Here is a 20,266-nt window from a genome sequence, read left to right as displayed (position 1 = left end):
TTTCTACACTACGCAAGTTTTCACCTGGCTTTTCGCATACATTATAAACGCAACAATAATTAAAAACAACAATTTTGGTTGGACAAATAGAAATTAACAGTCTTGATTGCATTTTGGAGTCAATATATATATATAATATTAAATAACAAAAAAACAAAGTGTCTAATAAAAAAAAAGAATCTCATTGGAAGAGAAGACAACAGTTTTTTTTTTTTTTATAGAGTTCCATTCAGACCCGCTTTCGGGAAAGCCAAAGAAACAAAAGCAAAATTATTTTCATGAACAAAAAAAACATAAGTGCATGTCTATGAGGCGCCGTAGAGCTTCACTTTCCGTGGAAAAAAGTGTTTTTCTACCTGGCAGACCCTAGAAAATAAAAACCCATTTCAAATTAAACTGGTGACATTTTGTATAAATTTTACAGACAAAAGAAAAGAGAAAAATGGAGTTCTTTCAGACTGAAAACAGACCTCATGACTTTCTGCACACTTCCTCCCCCTAACAACCAAGGTTCAAGTGATTCAATATATATATATATACTATATAACTCAGTACCAAATATAAACAAATGCATACAGGTATTGGTGTCCACTTAGGTCCGCAAAATGTCAATTACGTGTACTGCAGTTCTACAAAATGGTACGCGTGCGTGTGTGTGTGTGTGCATTAAATAAAAGCTTAAAAACAATGGCAAAGCATACCTGATAGTCGCCATAGCACAACAGTGTTCTATAGTTTGAGCCGATTATAATATACGTATAACTGAGTCATTTTAAGCTTTATGATTATAAACATCATAGATAGCCTGTAGGTCCAGTATTCTGCGACAAGCATTACAGCACCAAACGTTTCATCATTTGGCAAAATTCAAGCTTTAAGTGAAAGTCAAATGCTTAAAAAAAAAAAAGAATAAAGTGTTACCGTGACGCCATGATTTGTATAAAGCTAGCAATAACATTTCCCCTTGTACTTTCACTTTTTTATTATTTTTTTCTCACTTAGAGGAAAATAAAAAAGAAAACACCTCATGTTGTCTTTTTTCTATTTTTTTAAAGCGTATTCAGTAGTTTTTGTTTCCCGCTAAAATCTTGGTGTGCTGTCTGTTTGGCACAATATCGCAGCCCTCTTAAATTATTCATAAATATGGCTGAGACACATTAGAGTCACAAAACAGATTTTTTTTGGTTCCAAGATTTGTGCAGCGAAAGTAAAGAAAAAGATAATATTTAGCGCAACTAAAGATCTACAGAGCAAGTTAAAAAATCTTCCTGTGGACAATAACGCTCTCTCTTCCGTGCATTTCTACGAGCACCGAGCAACATACTTTCAGATTGTGCAGAAAGCAACAGCTATTACTGCGCCTCTGCCTGCAGACGAAAGCAGAAATAAAAATTATAGCATTTGATAAGACCATAATAACTTCTCTTCATAAATTAAATAATTAAACATTTCACTTTTTAGATGATTGGCCTAGCCCAAACTCTACATCGACACCGAGCCCCTACAATCCCCCGAAAAACAGGAAACAAAAATACATCAAAGACCTGATTCATCGATATTATTCGTCATTATTAATCTTTCTCTTGGGGGGGGCGGCTGGACCCAGAATCGAGCACACACGAATAATAACAAATCTGTACATCTTGGAGTTCCCGTTCTACCAAAGCCTTTTTTAATTTTATATCCATCTTTGTCATTCGACTTGCACAATTAAGCAACCGTCGAGGTTTCATAGCACTTTGGAGTTGATTGTTTACCAGCTAGGTCTTTTTTCTCTTCTTTTCGTATACATATATTAAACATCAACTTTTAAGCTTGTTAAAATTCTTAGTCCTCTTCTGGGGCAGCGGCGCCGTTGCCGTCGCCCCAATTTGATTGGTCGTTATCGGTGGGTTCCTCCCCCTCCAGGTCCTCTCCGTCCTCACCTTCGAAGTCTTCTTCGCGAGGAAATTCCATGCCCTCCATGGACTCCAGGCCCTCCTGAGAGGCCTGATGCGAGTCGGCGCAGTCGGCGCACACGCCGTAGCGCCGCGAGCCGTGACGGATGCCGACGCTGGCCGCGAGCATGAAGATCTTCTTGCACACCATGCACTTGTATTTTTTGTCCTTCTTGTGCACCTGTTGGGGGGGGGGGGGGGGGGGGGAGAAGGGGGAGGCGAATGAGGAGATGAGGCGAGTCGGCTCTCTGCTAATCGAGAGGCACAATCCACAGGAGAACACTAGAAGCTAGTTAGCTTAGCATAAAGACAAAGCAGGAGGTCACATGAAAAGGTCTTTGCTTTATTTATCTATTCATTTAACCATCAGTTGCAGGCAGTGAGAAGGCAGAAGTGAGTTGATTTGATTTTCTCAAATCACGCAAGGACAGAAAGTGAATAGCACACATGTGCACGCACACACACACACACACTACCTGTCTGGCAGGTGTGTGTCACGCAGAAGACGTGAGGGGACGCCGGACTCACCAGGGAATGTCTCTTCACGTGCTCGCGGCGGGTGAACAGCTTGCCGCAGATGTCGCAGCTGAAGGAGCGCACGCCCGAGTGGATGATCAGGTGCCTCTTCAGAGTGCGCCGGTGCTTGGCGATGTAGTTACAGTGGGGGCACTTGAGCTTATTGATGGCTAGGTGTGAGGACTCGCCTGGACAGACACACAAACGGACACAAGGCAGAAGCACGGGCTCAGATGTCGGATCGTGTTTTGGTGCGAGATTTTATTTTAAATGGTATTCTTTGTTCTGTTTTTAATACAACTAAAGATTTGATCTTTGAGGTTTTGAGCCGCCTGAAAAAGGAGCGGAGAAGAAACTCAACCGCAACAAAAAACTACTTCAATGCACAGATCCTCTAATGAGAGGGAGGCGGGTCAGGAACCAATATCCCCGTTCGTCCGATCAATGAGCTGGATGTGGGCACTATTAGAGAGCGCAATAAATCACATTGATATTCATTAGTTAAAATGAAAAATAAAAAGTAGAATTCATTAATGCGATCACAGCGGCGGGCGTGCCGAGCTTCGTCCTGCTCCTTCACCGTCGCTAAGCAACAGATCCGTATTACGGCGGAGTATCCGCAACGACGTCGTAATTTATAAAAGGATTACATGCAAACGCAAAAACGGCAAAAAGGATCCGTCAAACGGCAGCGAACTAAAGATGAGTGTTGGAAGATGCTTCAGAAATCAGCGACGCCACTGAAGCGGTTACGATTGATACCGGAACACTTAGTCAATCAATCAATGATGTAAGAAACATCGAAAAACGACATGATTATGCATCACACTGATGTCACGCCACGCGTCTGACGCCCCCCCCCCGAGGACGCCCGCGCTGACAATCGGACACGCCGTCTATTGATCATGAAGAGGCTGCAAACAGCGCTTTGTTTGAGCCAGGCTGAGCACAACAGCGGCGTCGTCAGGGCAGGTTGCTAAGGGGGAGACGGGTGGAGGGGGGGGAGGGTTGATGAGAAGCAGGTCACCTGTGTGTTACAGAAGATGTTCTGCTCTTAAAGACACAACCCGCTGGCCGGGGGCTCCAGCTTTAATCTGACACCACCCATAATTAAACCGCATCTTAAACCTGAAATACTCAATTCCTAAAAGATCAATGGCTTATGCTTCAACTCCCAGCCGGGATACGTTTGATCCTTCCGGCCGACTGTTTGCACGACGCTCTGTGGCAGTGAGACGGCCGTCAACGGCAGACTTTAAGAAAAAAAGAAACTAAAAAGGAAGCGTTTTCAGTATTTTCAGTTTTTCCGACACGACGCACGCTCGCCGCTCAAGAGCGTACGGCGGACGAGAGACGCTCCGCGTCGGGGAAAATCAGTTTCGCCTAAATAAAAACTGGCTTTACACCATTCATTCATCTAAAAAGCCACGTCGGATAGCGGCTGAACAGCGATGGAATTTCCCTCTGGGATTAATAAATTATTCCGATTCTGAAGTCGGACGTGCAGCGTACCGACCGCTCCGCCGCACGCCCACGCCAGAAGGTGCGTTTTTAGAATCCCGCTCTTACCATTCTCCCAGGACTCCCCTTGCTGTACGTCCGGGATGATGCTATACTGGATCTGATTGGCCAGCTCTGGGAAGGGGGGGTGGTGGGGGTGAGGGCGAGAGAGGTGAGAGGGAGAAAGAGAGATGAGAGGTGGTTGAGAGCCTGGGGGGGGAGGAGGAGGAGGTTGGGTGCACACACAAGCACAACAAACACACACACACCTCTGAACAATTTAGTGTACACAACCTGGCCAACCCCCCACCCCTGCACAGAACAATGGGCGTTTTGGTTAACAACGTAGGCAAACACACACACACACACACACACACACACACACACACACGCACGCACACACACCCCTCCCCATATGTAAAGCAGTTAGCTCCCCAAGACGGCGCAACGAACGTGTGTAACCAGGGCTCCAGCAGGGAGGGGGTTAATTAGAGAGCCGAGCCCTCACACAGGCTCAGCTTACTCTGCTTTTGTAAGTGTGTGTGTGTGTGTGTGCGTGTCCGGCTCCTCTGGCATCAGCGCTTAAAGCCCATTAAAGGCACACCCCTGTGTGTGTGTGTGTGTGTGTGTGTGCGTGTGTGCGCGTGCGTGTCCATTCTCCCTGGGTCAATATTTGGAATGGTGAGGATAGCCCCAGTGCATTAGAGTAGATTAAGGAGGGAGGGGACGGCCTCTCGTGGCTTTGCACCTCACACGGACTGAGGAAGTTATTGTGTGTGTGTGTGTGTGTGTGTGTGTGTGTGTGTGTGTGTGTGCGCGCACTCTTCCACAAAGACCAGTGTGTATGCAAACGCGTTACACCTGCGTGCTTTAGAGGACAATCCGGCCGGCCAGCCTGCAGGAGCTTCTGTGGGACCGGTGCGTTTCCACCAGATCTCAGATTCTGACCCGAACACAAGCCGGCTCCACGGCAAACTTTGTCTCTATGGCAACCGTTAGCGATCATGCTAAGAGCTATTCGCCGTTTGGAGAAAGGAGGATTGTGCCGTTTTCCTACGTAAAAAAAGGCACAAATAAGACGCCGCTTTGGCCACTCGAGTATTTTAAAAGTTAGGATTGTTGTGAAAACTCGCAGTAAATTCTTCTAGCAACAATATTTAATACTTAAACACTTTACCAGAAAGCTAAAAGAGCATACAGGAATATTTTTGCGCTAATTAGGTTTCATGCGTGACATCACAGCCCCACTTGAAGGAAGCCTAAAGAGTGACATCACTGAGGGAAACGGAACAGCCGACAGCGGCGGACGACTGTTCAGACGTTAGAAGAAGCAAAATGCTTGTCGAGACTAATGAGTACAGCGTGCACTACGAGACGAACCGCGCACGACTACAACGTTCCGACTGACCCTACCAGTACAGCGAGTTCAGCGCATTCCATGAGGCGGCAGTTTTCTGCACCGCAACTACTTGAAGACATGTAAAATATGAACGCCAGAGGATGTCCCTTTCAAGTTTTGTTATTAAGAGATCTGCAGGTCCTCCCTCTCACCTCCCCACAAACACCGGAACAACGCGTTAGACGTCGCTCACGTGTTGAACGACAGGGAATCCAGCCGCTGCAGACGCCCACTGTTAAGAGTTTTGTGTGCGTTTAACCATTCTTACATAGGATGTCAGGGGAATATCCCCGACACCCACCATCCCCGACTCGATCGCTGATCGATATTTAACATGTAAATATTACTTTTACTGTGTTAAGAAATTCCAGTTTGAAGGTAAAGGGGCTGGAACCAAAAAAACAACAACTAGACCTTTTACTGTGATGAACCGCCTACTTTAAGTCTTAATCGTATCTTTATACGGTATATGCGTATATATATATATATATATTTTTTTTTTTGAAGGCATGGAGCTAAACGACAAAAACACAAAAGGAGGAGGACAAGCTGCAAGTCTGCATCCGCTATCGGCCTGTGAAACACTCAGCACGCATTAAAAAGAGCCCAGAGCTGGAGGTACTTAGAGCATTCAAGTGCATTTAGGGAGGCCTGGGGGGGGGTTGTTCCCATGCTTGCGCCATTTTCCTGTATCAAGGAAAGCCTCTCCCCATTTTACACACAAACTGTAGCTCTCTCTTTTTCTACACCCTCTGTGCCGCTCACACAACCGGCCACTCTGCTTCATATGTGACATCACGTTTGCACGGAGCGCGATGCTCAACAGGACCAACAGCAGGAGCGGAGAGAAGAGGAGATTACCGCTCAGAGAGAGAGGGAGCTGCTCTGTGTGAGGAGGATGGATGGAATGATTGAGGCGAGGAATCAAGGAGGAGGGGGGGCCAGTACAGCGCCAGAGTCTAACAGATCTATTTTTACATCATCTTCCACGATAAGGGATTAAAACGTAGAGACCTAAATTCCTTGATTCCATTTTGAAAATCATTTAATTTGTATTAATGCGTTTCTGCATTGAGGAGCGAACTATTAGTCGAGGTGACGACGCAAGCCGATGAAACCGGTTACCGAGAGTCAGACGACGGACAGCTGCAGGCCAAAGCGTGCAGACACAATCACGTTACGCAAAGTTAAACAGAAGAGCGAAGAAACGGGGCGCCCGCCTGGCTTAATGCTACTCTTTATATACGTCACAGAAGCAGTGACATCAAAAGACTGATATATGCAATGGAAGTGTGTGTGTGCGTGTGTGTGTGTGTGTGTGTGTGTGTGTGTGTGCTTGTGTCGTACCAGCATTCTCGGAGAGAGCGGATAGGTCCTCTCTGGGGTAGGAGGCCGACGGCTGGACGAACATCCCCTCGTCAAAACCCCCCTCGGGTTCCGGAGGAAAGTTGTACACGAACCGCCGGGTGGTGGTCTGCTTTTTCCTCCTTCCGCTTCTGGCTGCCGGATCCGGCGCCTCTCGCTTTATCCCGGCGCTCCCCGTGGCCGGCTCGTTCCAGACGAACACCTGCACCTGGCCGCTGGCCGCTCGCGTTTCGTTGGTCTCTGCCGAATCGGACGAGTTGTCGTTGTGGTGGGCCCAGCTCCCCGAGGACCCGGGGGTCACCAGGGCACAGCCCTCGCCCCCGGCCGCCGTCACGTCGACGTCGCTGGTCTCCTCCTTCACCTTGCCGCCTTCGTCTCTGTCCCCCGCCGCTTCCTTTCCTTGGCTGTTGCTGGCCTTGATCGACAGCTTGGAGAGGATGCTGGTGGCCCAGAAGGTGCTGGGCTTCTGCTCGGGCCTCCGCTGGCCGTCTTTGGCCACCATCTGCCTCTTGTTGTAGTCCACCACCACCGAGTCGGGCGCCTCCTGCTTGATGCTGATGTTCAGGGCGTCCTTTATGAACGCCCGGCACGAGTGGACGACTTCCGTCATCTGGAGGTAACTGGCGACGGACATCACCTCGATGGCGTTTTTGCTGGTCAGCAGCAGATTCCCGGAGTACAGAAAGTCGAGGATGACGGAGAAACCCTGCACGGCAGCAACATCCAGATGCGTGACGGTGGCCTGGTCCTGGGCGTCGCCCTTGGTCAGACAGTAGAGAGTTTTGAAGTAGCGGCTGCCCGCCACCAGGATGTTCTTGTGCGCGCGAAACACCTGGCCCGAGACGACTATGTTGACGTCGCAGAGGATGCCTCCTCTGCGTTGTTTGTCCAGCTCCTGGAGGAGCTGGTAACAGTAGGAGTTCTCATTGGTTCTGCTGCGGTAGTCTTCCCCTGAGCAGTTAGTGGGGGGGCTGGCGTTGTCGCAGGGCCTCGACATCTCCTTTTAATGTGAAAGACAGCGAGAGAGAGAGAGACAAATTAATCAGGGATCGTAGGAGTCGCAGGTAATCCATCTCCCCTTCCTGTAACTTTACAAACACGCACGCACACACACACACACACACCCTCAGAGTTTGTGGTGTCGCGCTGATACGCCTCCCCACAGGGGCGAAACAGGTTCGACAGGCTTCTGCCGTGATGGAGGTAATGAAAGGTGGCCTTACCTTTAGGCTGGGCGGGGCCAACACATGCCTATAATTGATCTACATTTTTAAGAAAGCATTTCAGAAACTCCAGAGGACACATCCAACCCTTAAGCATGCGTTTGCATATTTAATGAGGGGAGGAAACTGCTTGCTCGTTCGGACCGACTGGTTCTTGTTTATAAATACAAATGGCCGCAGCGTGAACGGAGCCCTCGCATTGGCTCGTATACTTATAGAAAAGTTATTAAACCGAAAGAAACTGAAATTCTAAATGAAACGTCCATTTTCATCGATTTGTGCAACCGCATGAAGATTTCCCCAATTTCACGAGTTCTTAAATTTCACTGAAAGCAGAGGCGAGGAATCAATTTACAAGGAACAAGAGACCCCCCCCCCCCCCACCCAAATAGTTCCAGTGAATGGAAACATTGCTTCTACCCATCACTTTCAGAGAAGATAGGAAAGCAAATTCAAAACTGAATTCATCTTTAAACCGGACATAATTAGACGCGGAAGCGGGCTGACGAGTGTCCGAAGCAGGGCACAAAAGGGCAGGGCACATAGAACTGCCCTGGTAACAGCCCCACGCTCCCTTCCCTGCTGCCCCATAACAGGGCAAAGGGCCAGCCTGGTACGAAGCAGGGGGGGGGGGGGGGGGAAGGAAGTTACACACGCACGGTTGCAAATTACATGGCTTGACTGGCATGCCCACCTGCACATAGAAAAATACGTCAAAGGCCTTTACGAAAGATGCATTCTCAGTCTGCACTAAAGTTAAACACGCAACGGAATACGTCTCCGGCTCATTTCAGAATTGCACAGCAGATGTCCTAATCCAGAATAATTCACATTGGTCCAGATCTGGATTTTTGCCCCCACTCACCAACATCTCTGTGCGCACATAAACCAAGCTGCCACACACACACACACACACACACACACACAGCTGGGGTTGCAGCGCGAGTAATTCAGATTAAATCAATTTCTCTGGAGGTCCCCACCCGCCCCCAACTCCACTCCCTCTACACTGCAGCTCTTGTCCAGGGCAGCCTGGGCACACAGGATAGTATAGGGGGCTTATCATCCTCTGCCACAGCTGGAGGGGGGGGGGGGGGATGGAGAGAGATAGGGTGGGATGAAATGAGGCCGAAAAGAGGACGAGACACGCAGTGGGGAAAGTCTATGTACATGCCGTGCTGAAAGAAACACGCCGAGATAGAAAAGAATGTTTCAAAAAGACGGACTTAAGCGTGAAAAAACAACCGGTGATAGCATAAAATAGAAAAGCGTGATAGCACACGCACAAAAAAAAACCAAAAAAAGGAGCACATGAGGCACTGACAGAAAGCACAAGACCGAGTCTCAACAAAAAAGGGTGACGGAGAAAATGTGGAGCAACGGGAGCCAAAAAGCCAGCGTGATTGTGAGGAGGAGTCGGGTCACCCCACTTTACGCGTTCACAATAGCCCATGTTCTCCCTGAGGCTCATTGTCCACTCACTGTGGGCCTTTGTGAAAGGCCTCGGCACTCACTCTCTTATTACATGGCATCTCCCACTCACAAGCTCAGAAAGGAGCTGGGGTGTGTGTGTGTGTGTGCGAGTCGAAAGAGGATGGAGAGAGGAGAGAGAAATTATGCCATAATATACACATCAAAGCCTCTGGAGGAAGACGTCGGTGCGGCGAAGGGCAGGAGCGCGACCACAGGAGGCGTCGGATCGTCTTTGGTCTTCTCTTTTGATGAGTTTTCAACCTGATCCGATAAACCAAACTTGAATCATGTCCTGTACCCCCCCCCCCCCCACACACACACACACCCCAAACCCCCCATTTTATTTTTCACGCATGCCGAGATCAGTGGTATTTAATCATTTCAACCAGCTATCCACCCAACCCCAAAACGTCACGACTCCCCAAACCTTTAATCCATTAAACAGAGCAAGGCAAAGGGCCAGCGAAGAGTGTGTGTGTGTGTGTGTGTGTGCGTGCGCACGCTTATTGGAGTCAGACCAGCACAGCCTGGTACTGGTAAAGTTGCTCCATACTGGGCTCGGCAGCATCATCCTTTCTCCAGATGTGCCACGTTTGAGCTGAAAGGTCGGAGAACCAGCAGAGAGCCGACCGACCCCGCAAAGCAGATGGTTGGAGGCAAAGCAAAGCCGGCGCCAATAGCAAATACGGGTTCAATATCGATGACGTGGGGTGGAAGAAAGGCAGAAACGAGATGTGAAAGATGCCGCGGATATTTCGGCCTCTTGGGAGTAAAGCAAATGTGTGACAATATTCTACTGTTGGATTTGTGGACACTTTATAATCATGGAAATGTGTTGCTCCGTTTCCACAAAATGCACACAGATTAAGTCCACCGTACGTTTCTATTTCAACAAGCAGCTGCTTAAACCAACTGCAAGAAAGAAAAAGTAAAGAAAAAATATGCCCGGAGTCAAATATCATCGTTTGAAATTCTCTCGCGCGTCTTCCCTCAGGTTCGGGGAGATTCTATGACAAGTCCTCGTCTACGTCCATCATCTCGTCCGTCTTTCTAAACAAGCCATGCATCCCTGGAATCCAGATTGATGGAGTACAGATTCCGAGATAGTGTGGATCAGGTTAGCGTTTCGATTGGGTTCGAAACACGGGAGCGCAACGCACTCGACACTCGTCTGGGACAAGAAAGCAGGCTGGTCGAACAAGGGAAAGTTTGCCGGGAGCGTCGGCAGGCGAGTGAAACTAAAGAGCGTGGCGGGAGGAACAATTATTAGTTGAACGGTTGTTTGAGAAATTATTATTATTTTTTGGGAATTTATTGCTTTTTAATTTATTTGCTCCAAGGCCGGGCAAGCATATTAATCATCCATTTATTTATTTTTAAAATCAGTGTGATTTTAATAAAAATATTTATAAGTAGAAACAGCCTGATCACACTTTGACTCATTCATTCACTTTCTGTCGCTTTAAGAGCACAGTTGGATGATAGGGGGGGGGGGGGGGGGGAGATTAATAAGAGTCCGTGGTAACAGGTTATAAGACGGGATGAGCTACAATAGCAAATGTAAATAATCACGCTAAGCAGCTAGCTTAGTCATCAGGGATGTTTCTACTCATCAAGAGCAACAGGATGACTTAAAATTAATATCATGCTGTATAGAATAGCGTGAGACACGAGTGACGGCGATCACAAGGACGCCGTTTAGTGTCCACAAATCTGGTGAGAAATCGGGCCCCCTCTGGTCGCTGAAAGGCAGGCAGGTTTAAAACACGCAGTTGCTGCGCTTTCCAGGCCCAGCGGCGACACCCACACTTCTTTTACGCGGTTCATGAGCCAGTCCCATGACCAGCCCAACCCCGAGGCCATCTCCGCCGGTGCCTCACCAACTCCCCTACATCTACTGCATCCTTCCCTCAAACCACCCCCCCCCCCCCGTCCGACCAGTCTGTTCCCAGATGCTAGAACAATACTGCAGTGTGCGTTTGGCCCAAGGTGTGGGAGGGCTGGACTGCGTGTCTCGCAGCCTCCTAACAATGCTCTGACAGAAGACACGGGGGTGGGAGGGCGACGAGGGGAGACTGGAGTCAATGACAGATTCAATGAGAAGAATTCTCCCTCTGGCTCCAACCCACCCCATTCCACTGACCTGTGGCCCCCAATAAACATCTCATCTATCTGGCAGACACCAAACTGCAACGGGTGGGTCTCCTTACTCGTTTGGGGGGGCCTTAGTCTGAACAATGAACGTGGTATTTGTCTCGGGTGGCAAAAAAAAACCTGAATGTGGCCAGCCCCCCCCCCCCCCCAGTGTCTGGGTTCCACTCAAATCCTTTTGCTCTGACTTATTTGATCGTAAATGCAGTCAAAACATTTGTTCTGACATCAAGTCCTAAACGAGTGCCGGTCGTCTAAACCTGGATCACCGGACTAGGTCTCGTAAGTCTCAACCCGGTGTGGGTTTTTGTCCCAGTTAGGGTTTTTGCAAGGGTGTGGCGAACAGGTGTTTGCATTACGGAAAGAAATAAAAACGTGCCATTGAAGTTCAAACAAAGAACAAAAACCGAGAGACATGAAAAGTCTGTGTGGAACAGAGAGCGGGGCTCTGGAGAGACCGCAGTGTAACGACTATGTAACGACTATGTAACGCTCCACCGTGCGTTGTAAGGTACAGTTGTAGACTATAGATTCTATACATGCGTACTACTCTGACAATTATCCAGTTTTGATGCATACTTTTTTCTCATCAACAGAAAAATACAGTGCTAGAAAAATAAAACACTTCCTCATATGGCACAGATGTACAATCCCAGGATTGATTTAAGGGAACCCATGATGTACTTTTGCCTTCAACCCTTTTTCTAGCGAGCGCGTGGCACAAAGCGAACACGAGACGGCATCTACGGAATTACGGACAACGGACCCCTTCTCCAAGGAGACCCACATTCAACACAGCTGCCCTGGTGTGCTAGGGATAATCGAGTTTGCTATAACGAATGCGGCAGAGGCCTGACTAACGTCAGGAATGAGTGAACAGAACAAGACGCGGCTCCCCAACACTAGAATACCCTTTAATGTTTCTGCTTCGCAATGCTTCCCTTGAATAACTTACAATGTCATCAGCAACAGCGTGTGTGTATATATATATACATATATAGCGTACATTTAGACAAAAGGGTAGTGATAATATAATCTGAGGTATGTCAAATCATTAGAAAATAATTTAGAACAGTCAGGCGATTTGAATGTGTTCTTCACAGGTTGAAGCCCCATGAGTAAATCGATAGCTACACCGTGTCTGGGGTCCTTGTTGCTAGGGAAAATCACCACCAAGACCCTAAGCCAATCCCTGCTGCTCTCCTTAACAATTAGAGATGTACGTATACAAGTTTGTGGATCACTTTAAGTCATTCCGATTAGCGTTTGCGTGTGCCGAGGAACAACTAAATGCAGTAATGCAATCCTCTTCACTCGCAAATTAGAGTCAAATAGCACCCCCCCACTCTTAATTCCCCCCGACAGCTCGAACCGCATACTCAGGATAGGAAGATAAGACGCGATAATGTACAAGCAGCATTAAGTAGCAGCAAGGCTTTATTATTTCCAAGCGGAGAAATCGCCGTTGACGCCAGACCGTTTGGAGAAATACGCACTCCCCATTTTTGTGAGAGCTTTGAAAGAGCGTAGAAGAATCGCTGCCGACACTCTGATATAAAAAACAAAAACCACGAAGCAATGAATGAATGAATGAAGTCGGAGTTCACTAAAAAGTGGTCATCGTGTTTACTTCCATCCATTTCCACTCCCAGGGCAGAAATGATTTACTCTTCTCTTGCCCAGCCTTCCCTTTGACACCATCTATGGATCTTAAGGGGGGGGGGGGGGGGGGGGGGTGGAGAGGTCATTCTAGCATAATGCCTCTAATTTAGTTCCCCAAAGGGGAGGAGGAGGAGGCAGGAGGAAGAAATTCACCAGAGGTCACCCGGGACTGCGAGCCAGCAGAACTGCAGGAGAAGCCAAGAGGAGGGGGGGCTGGATAGGGGTGCGGTCCCCCCACCCCCCCAAAGGCTGACAGGGTCCTTGCCGATGTTTGACCTCTAGCATGTTAGAGGTTTAAAAAAAAAGACAGCTTGCTGATGCAACCAAAGGGGAATGCTATACACTGTACAGTATGGATCAATAAATGAAAACATATTTTTGTACACGACCAACTTCTTACACTTTTTAAATACTGTTCAGTCATTTTAAAATAGCCAAACGTCATAACATTATTATTATGATTTTACTCCCAGGAGCACAGCAACAGCCTCTCGTTGTTCGCAGGTGCCTCACCGGAGCAGGTTAATAAAGGTGCAAGTTGGCAGCCATTCAAGAGTAGTAAATTACTTTAAATATGAGTAAATGGCGTCATTCGTGCTTTTTTTTTTTTTTAAAGGGGGCTTGATGTGCGTTGCTGTACAGTAGCCCGGTCGGCGTTAGCCCCCCCGCCTCGCCTCTGGCTACCTACATCCGTGTACATAACGAAGCTACGAGCGGCTAGCTTGGCTAAGCTAGCTGCTAGCTCAGGTTAGCAGAGTGATGCTAGCTAATCAGCGAGGAGAGGGGGATCGTGAAGCTTAAGCAATGGCCTCTTTTTCGCCTTCTTTTTATTTTTTAAACACACCTAAGCCGACTATATATTAGGGACAAACATAACAGACATAAAGGTAAACGTTTTGACAACGCTGCGTAAACTAGCTGCGAGACAGCGCCACCGGAGAGCGGAGCTAGCCTTACCTGTTTGGTGGGGTCATTTCTCCCGTGTTCCGCAGACAGGTGATGCCTCAGCAGCAAGGCCCGTTTGTAGCTGCGGCTTCCCTTGACGAGCTCGTCGCCGTTTTTAGTGGCGTTGCTGCGGCACCAGGAGCAGGACATGAGCCCCGTCTCCTGGCTGAACGTCAGCCAGGGAAACTCTTGCAACCACGAACCGCGGAACAGCGAGCGTTTCTGGAGCAACGTCTGCGGTCTCATCTCCACTCCGGATTTCCGACACGCCGCCTCCGCTCCCGACTCTCGGCCGTCGGCGTCGCTGGGACCATTCCCCGCTATTAAGCCGTTCCCCTCCCCGGAACCGTCTTCCGCTTCCACCAAGCCGACGCGGTCGACGCCGTCCGCGGCAGCCCAGCTGCCCCCTTCCGGGTCGTCTTCCTCCTCCGCCTCGGGTTCCGTGCTGTCGCTGACAGACCCGGCGCCCTCCACTCTCTTCTGCGACGATCGGTCCGTCCCGAGATCCCCGTCCTCCTCTTGATCCGGCCCGTTCCCGTTCAATCGTCGGTCTTGACAGGCCGGGGCCTCCCAGCTGTTACAGTTCCCCCCACCGATACCGCTGGAAGCCGTTAGCCCAGCTAATCCACCTCCCCGGAAAGCCAGCGACCTGCGGTTCCTCTCACCGGACATTTTCCTCTAATATATATTAGAATCTTCACTTTCTCAACAGTACCCCCCCCCACCCCGGCCGCCCCCCACCCCCCCCCCCCCCCCCCGCCGACAAAAAAAAATGTTCGTTCAGGATGTATATTTTTTCCGAAGAGATGGGCCGTTCCGTCGTTCCGTTCCTCCGCTCCGGCCCTCGCGGTGAGAGTATGTCGGTTATGCGGAAATAAATAAAGATTTTAGCCGCATAATGAATTTCAGGGTTCTCGCTGCGTCCGCGCAGGCCCCGCAGAGGTCGAATGGCAACGACTTCCCTCCCCACAATGCACCTCGACCAGAGACGGGGGGGTTGGAGAGGGGGGGGGGGGGGGCGGCTTTTAAAGGAAGATGGGGGGGTGCCGCTGATCAGCATGGGGTCTTTTTTGTTTGTTTGTTTCAGGGCTGCACCCATTTTCGGAATGCTTTTAAACTTTTGATTTAACTTGTCTTCTCTTCTCATACATTCTGGCCTGACGTTCCTCATGTTAGCATTTTTGCTAAGCGGGGGGGTTGATATATTTATAGCATCACATTTTCTGTAGGAATTCTTTAAAAAATAATAGCAGACTAATATTTTCACGTGTTTGTTTTAAGTTTATTTATAATAGACACTTATCTTAAATAAAATATTATTTAAGTTTGTGTAATATTTGTATTTTTACGTATAAATCGAATGCAAAAACTTTAAATTACCTCGGTAAATATACAATATATGTATAGTATGCATTATTGTAGATATACAAGTGTATCTATATATTTATTTTTAAATTACTTTACTATAAACCATACTACGACAACATTTTTGTCCACTTTATGTCCAAATAAATATATAGATATAGATATAGACTAAGAAGTCCAGAGTCATGTAATCTAATGCACTTTATCAAACGTCTCAAATGTCTGTTTGTTGTCATAAAGATTATGTCCAGCAGGTGGAACTCTTTTATGACATCTATCACTGTGATGCCTCACATTCTTCGGGTGTCTGGTTTCTGTTCTGTCCAATTAAGGGCTTTACACGTAGTGTGTGAACATAAGTGGGATTTAACCCACCGGTAGGTTTTTATTACGATAGGGGTGTCCATTTTATATCCCACCCTGGCAGTTACATTCCTACGGTTTTAAGGGATGCCATTCATAGTGGCTCTATTTATTGCTCCAGCTCGTATTGGCATTAGCGGTCATCTTGACATAACCCCACAATGAATTGGACGGAAAAAAAAAAACTTGCGCTGAATAGAAGAAGTTATGCCAACTTATTATCTCATGTATGAAAACTCGTAAGCAAAACTCTTGAGTATCTGGAAGAGTTTTGCGTTTATCGTTTTAATAATGGTCATTGCTTTAAAATAAGTACGGAAATTAAATCTTACAGTCTAGTGTTGTATCAGGTCGCACAAGAAAATGACTTCAAACGCTTCTAGAAAATTGTTCTGATTAGATCACTCGTTTTTATTTAGTGGAGAGGTACATTAGTTTACAAAACGTATACATGTTTTCTAAATTAAGAAGACTAATTTTCATACATTCATACTATTTTACCCCATACTGTGTATTTACCACATAAGAAGCGTTTATATTTTTTTCTCCCAATATGACATCTATCTAAGTTCGCGCTGCATATGAAACAAACACTCGATTAATGGCGTGTCGTTATCGTTCAGCTGCGCCTCTCTCTAATGGTAAACCTTGATCCACGTGCTCGCCTGTGTTTACACTCCTGCGTCATGACGTCACGACGAACCCCTCCCCGCGCGCGCTGCGCTGCGCTGCTTGCTCGGCAACATGAAGAAGAGCGAGCAGGAAGACCTGCCGCAACCAGCGGAGCGATCTGCACAGCCTGGAAACAAACTCTCGGATAGAGGATTCGGTCTGACAATGGAGGACACCGGAAAAGGTAACGCATTTACAACAAACAAATAAAGTATCAGTGACGCCATTGTTTACGATCACTCAGTTCCTCGAGCCAAAGTTAGCAAACGAGCTAACTTTGCACGTTCGTCGTTGGGAACATATGCTAAGTTCACTTTTCCTTAACCCAAACATAAAAGTGCTTTTTTTATTTTAAAGACAGAAATGACACGACTGAAAATAAGGCAGGGTATTTACATCATTAGCGTACCAATAATTTCTAAAACATCACGGATGTTAAATATTGGGTAGTATTTGTTCCAATATGCAACGTAAACCAGCTAGCTGACGTCATTAATGTGTAACATAAACGAGGAAGTCCTTTTTAGTTAAGAGGAAGGGCGCTCAATGCTCGGTAAAATGTATTAATGTCTTCTTAATAAATCGATTTATCAAATCTTTGTCATCAAAAAACTGACGTTAACTGTTCAGAGTAAATTACAGATTATAACAGTCTTTATTCGTTCAATGTCTCCAGCGTGACGTCACAGTGTCAGAAACGACTTCATCCTTGACATCGAGCTCTTTTGAATGCTCTTAAATTATTAAGTGAGGTCAAACGGGGCTAAGCACACGTTTGGAACCTCAACATTTTATTATAAAGGGAGGATGTAATAAATCTATATATATATATATATGTGATCTTTTACACATTTGCATTGCTTCTATCCATCTTTTTTTGCAATACCAGAAAATGTGCAACGAAAAATGTCTCTTTTTTAACTATGTCAACTAAACACAGTTAAAAAACTGTTTTTAAATACAAGTAATTAGACGATGTAGTTCTAGTGGAAAGCGCCCTGAATGAATTTGTATTTATTTTCTGTCCTCAAGATGTTGTCAGGCACAATCCTTACCTCATTTCCCTTCAGCAAATACAGTATTCACCCCCCCCCCCCCCCCCCAAACGTCTAGAGATGTTATTTCATTTAATTCCTGCAATAAATATTTTGCCTCAAGGAGAAACATAGTGAACCAGTAGAAGAGCACGTCTGTATGAACAGATGTAGCCTGTTGTTTGTTCAGGATTCATGCTTACTGATACCAGACTGATCAGGGTGTGTGTTGCTCAGATAAAAGCTGCAGCAGCACAACTGGCCTGGAGTAAATGATAAGTTTGGTGTTCTGTTTGGTATTGCATTAACACTCCTGGGCGTAAACAAATGGCAAATTCTTTTCATAATACGTTTCAAAATGATTATTGCTTATAGAAGGGTGGAATATGACTGCAAAATTCCACCCAGGATCCACATCCACCCCTGAGAAACAGGGAGGAGGTTGACTTATGCCACATTGGCTTTTCCAGATTATTTTTCTGTGATGTTTTGTCCCTGTCAGTCACTAGGTCTTAACTCCAGTGAAGATATTTTGGCGCACAGCAAGACCAGACTGGATGGTAGAAAATCTGGGGCCGTCGATCAGTTTAGGGAAGTCAGAGATCAATGGATCAGTGCAATTACAGACAATCAGAATATAAGTTTCCCAAAATAAAAACCCTGCACACAGGTAATATGAGACTATTAAGTCCGATCAGAGGAAGTGATGAGTTCTCCTTTTTAATAGTTACACTCTAATTGTAATATGCAGTGAAGCCCATTTTGTTATCATGCTTGTTACTATGGTGACTGTCTCTTGGCACCATCTGTACCTGGATTCTCTTTAATATTTTTCTTGTCACCTGTTGAAGCATCTTATTTTAGGCCTCGCCCTTTATTTATTTAGCTTAATTACTTCATGCTGACGTGTGCAGGGTTTGTTTTGTGGGGAATTCTTTGGCATTTTATTATTTTCAAATACTTCAAATGATCTTTTATTCAAAGATTGTAATTTCTTTTGCTTGACAAGAGCATCATTCAACCAAACCATATTTTCTTCTTTTCATGTTACAAGTTTTCTGGGATTTGCTGCTGATTTGTTTGAAGGTTTCGTCCTGAACTTGAGTCAGATGTAGAACATTTAGGCAATCTAGTGTTGTTTTTCAATGCCTAATGACATTGATCATGAGCTGCCACAAACATCTTTGCTTTATTAGATTATTAGATAAGTGGAGGCTTGGAGCAGTCAGAGGAAGCCAGTTACAGATAACATTCCCAAGCATTCCTGACCTCCAGAATGAGGTCGGGAAAAAATATTACATTTTAACATTAAAACCCCCATTTATGGATAAATAAAATCAATTCAATCAACAAGAACAATTTAGAACCTTTTTGGTGATGATCCAGATTAACCATGTGGACGGTGTAAATGAGGGGAATGAGCTGCTTGGCGGAGGTCCGCGCTCTGAGCGCTTCTCTAGTTTACTCTTTGGGTTCATTTTAAATTAATCATGAACAAATTATTTTGTATTTTGAAAGAAAATCAGATAAAGCATAAGACATTTTGGAAAACGTGCCCCTTTGGCTATCACGGCTGTTGGGTGTTTCTTGAACGTGACCTGACCTGAGATTGGTCCAAGCTGTTCGCTCTTGTGGCTACCCCCCCCCCCCCCCCCCCCCAATCATTCACATCGCATGACTCTCATTTTAGGTTAATCATGTGACGGGATGTGCCATGAATAGTGAGGTAATTGATCTCATGTTTTATATCATCTAACAGCTTGAAGATGGCTCTTTGTTAGTCGATGCAGTCTGAATGGATGGACGCCAAGGTCATGGGTGTTGAGAAGAAGCGTTGGGAACGTTGGCGGACTTTGTACCGGGAGTCTGGGGCTCCTCCATCTCGAGGGTTTCTAACAGTATGAACATCTAATAGGTGTTTTCTTACTGTTAGCTAGCATGACAGGAGTTGTGGTGTATTTTGTAATTTAATCACAGGAGGTTGGCTGTAGATCAAACATCAAATCCTTGCTGTTGCCTCACAGCAAGGAGGTCGCGGGTTCGAATCCGACTTGTGGTCTTTCTGTGAGGAGTTTGCATGTTCTCCCCGTGTCTGCGTGGGTTCTCTCCGGGTTCTCCGGGTTCTCCGGCTTCCTCCCTCCACCAAAAACATGCAGCCTAGGCTGATTGGTGGACGCTAAATTGTCCGTGTGTGTGTGTGTGTGTGTGTGTGTGTGTGTGTGTGTGATTGCCTGTCTCTGTGTTGCCATGTGATGAACTGGCGGCTTGTCCAGGGTGTGCCCCGCCTCTCGCCCATTGACTGCTGTGATTGGCTCCAGCTTGGCCTGCGACCCGATGACGGACAAAGCGGTTGGAAAATGAATGAACGAATGATTCTGTATCCATGGTTACATAACCTGACCGACTATTGTCGTACCAAATGAGAGCCATTGCTAGCTAGCTGTGTGCTGATTGGTTGTGTTTTTTTTAATGGTGGGGATAAAGAGATTCTGATGAATTAAGTCGTGGTATTATTTTTCATGCACTCATTTACGTCGGGGAGTTTCTGCCTCGCTCTCACGCTGTTTATTGAGCTTCTCCAGATCCTTAAGGGAGCGCATGAATGTTGCCAGACAGCTTTAATACCTCACCTGCTTGAGCGCACGCACACACACACACACA

The 20,266-nt window shown here is 46.6% G+C and overlaps 2 protein-coding genes across 3 annotated transcripts in view; one reads left to right on the top strand and one right to left on the bottom strand.

Moving 5' to 3' along the window:
• Positions 1–1,827: 1,827 nt before the first annotated feature.
• Positions 1,828–14,843, bottom strand: zbtb10 (zinc finger and BTB domain containing 10). The gene is made up of 5 exons (XM_068747451.1): positions 14,184–14,843; positions 6,700–7,717; positions 4,023–4,088; positions 2,466–2,641; positions 1,828–2,118 (listed from the first exon to the last, which is right to left on the bottom strand). The coding sequence occupies exons 1-5, from the start codon at positions 14,841–14,843 to the stop codon at positions 1,828–1,830; spliced, it is 2,211 nt and encodes a 736-aa protein (XP_068603552.1).
• Positions 14,844–16,646: 1,803 nt separating this feature from the next.
• tpd52 (tumor protein D52) overlaps positions 16,647–20,266 on the top strand; it is an 8,841-nt gene continuing 5,221 nt past the window's right edge. For both annotated transcript variants that reach the window (XM_068747116.1, XM_068747114.1), the window contains exon 1: positions 16,647–16,755. In XM_068747116.1, coding sequence (XP_068603217.1) covers positions 16,737–16,755 — 19 coding nt within the window. In that variant the 5' untranslated portion in view covers positions 16,647–16,736. The remainder of the gene's footprint in view (positions 16,756–20,266) is intronic.

Source organism: Brachionichthys hirsutus, chromosome 13 (assembly GCF_040956055.1).
Source record: "Brachionichthys hirsutus isolate HB-005 chromosome 13, CSIRO-AGI_Bhir_v1, whole genome shotgun sequence".
Classification (NCBI taxonomy): Eukaryota; Metazoa; Chordata; class Actinopteri; order Lophiiformes; family Brachionichthyidae; genus Brachionichthys; species Brachionichthys hirsutus.
Note: the sequence above shows the minus strand (reverse complement) of the source record. Positions and strands in the feature narration are given on the sequence as shown.

Bases quoted from the DNA above. Each gene is read 5' to 3' on its own strand.
- zbtb10 (XM_068747451.1), bottom strand. From the start codon at position 14,843: ATGTCCGGTGAGAGGAACCGCAGGTCGCTGGCTTTCCGGGGAGGTGGA. The intron at 7,718-14,183 runs GTAAGGCTAGCT...TCACATTAAAAG, and splicing joins GAAATGACCCCACCAAACAG to GAGATGTCGAGGCCCTGCGA. The intron at 2,119-2,465 runs GTGAGTCCGGCG...CCCCCCCAACAG, and splicing joins ACGTGAAGAGACATTCCCTG to GTGCACAAGAAGGACAAAAA.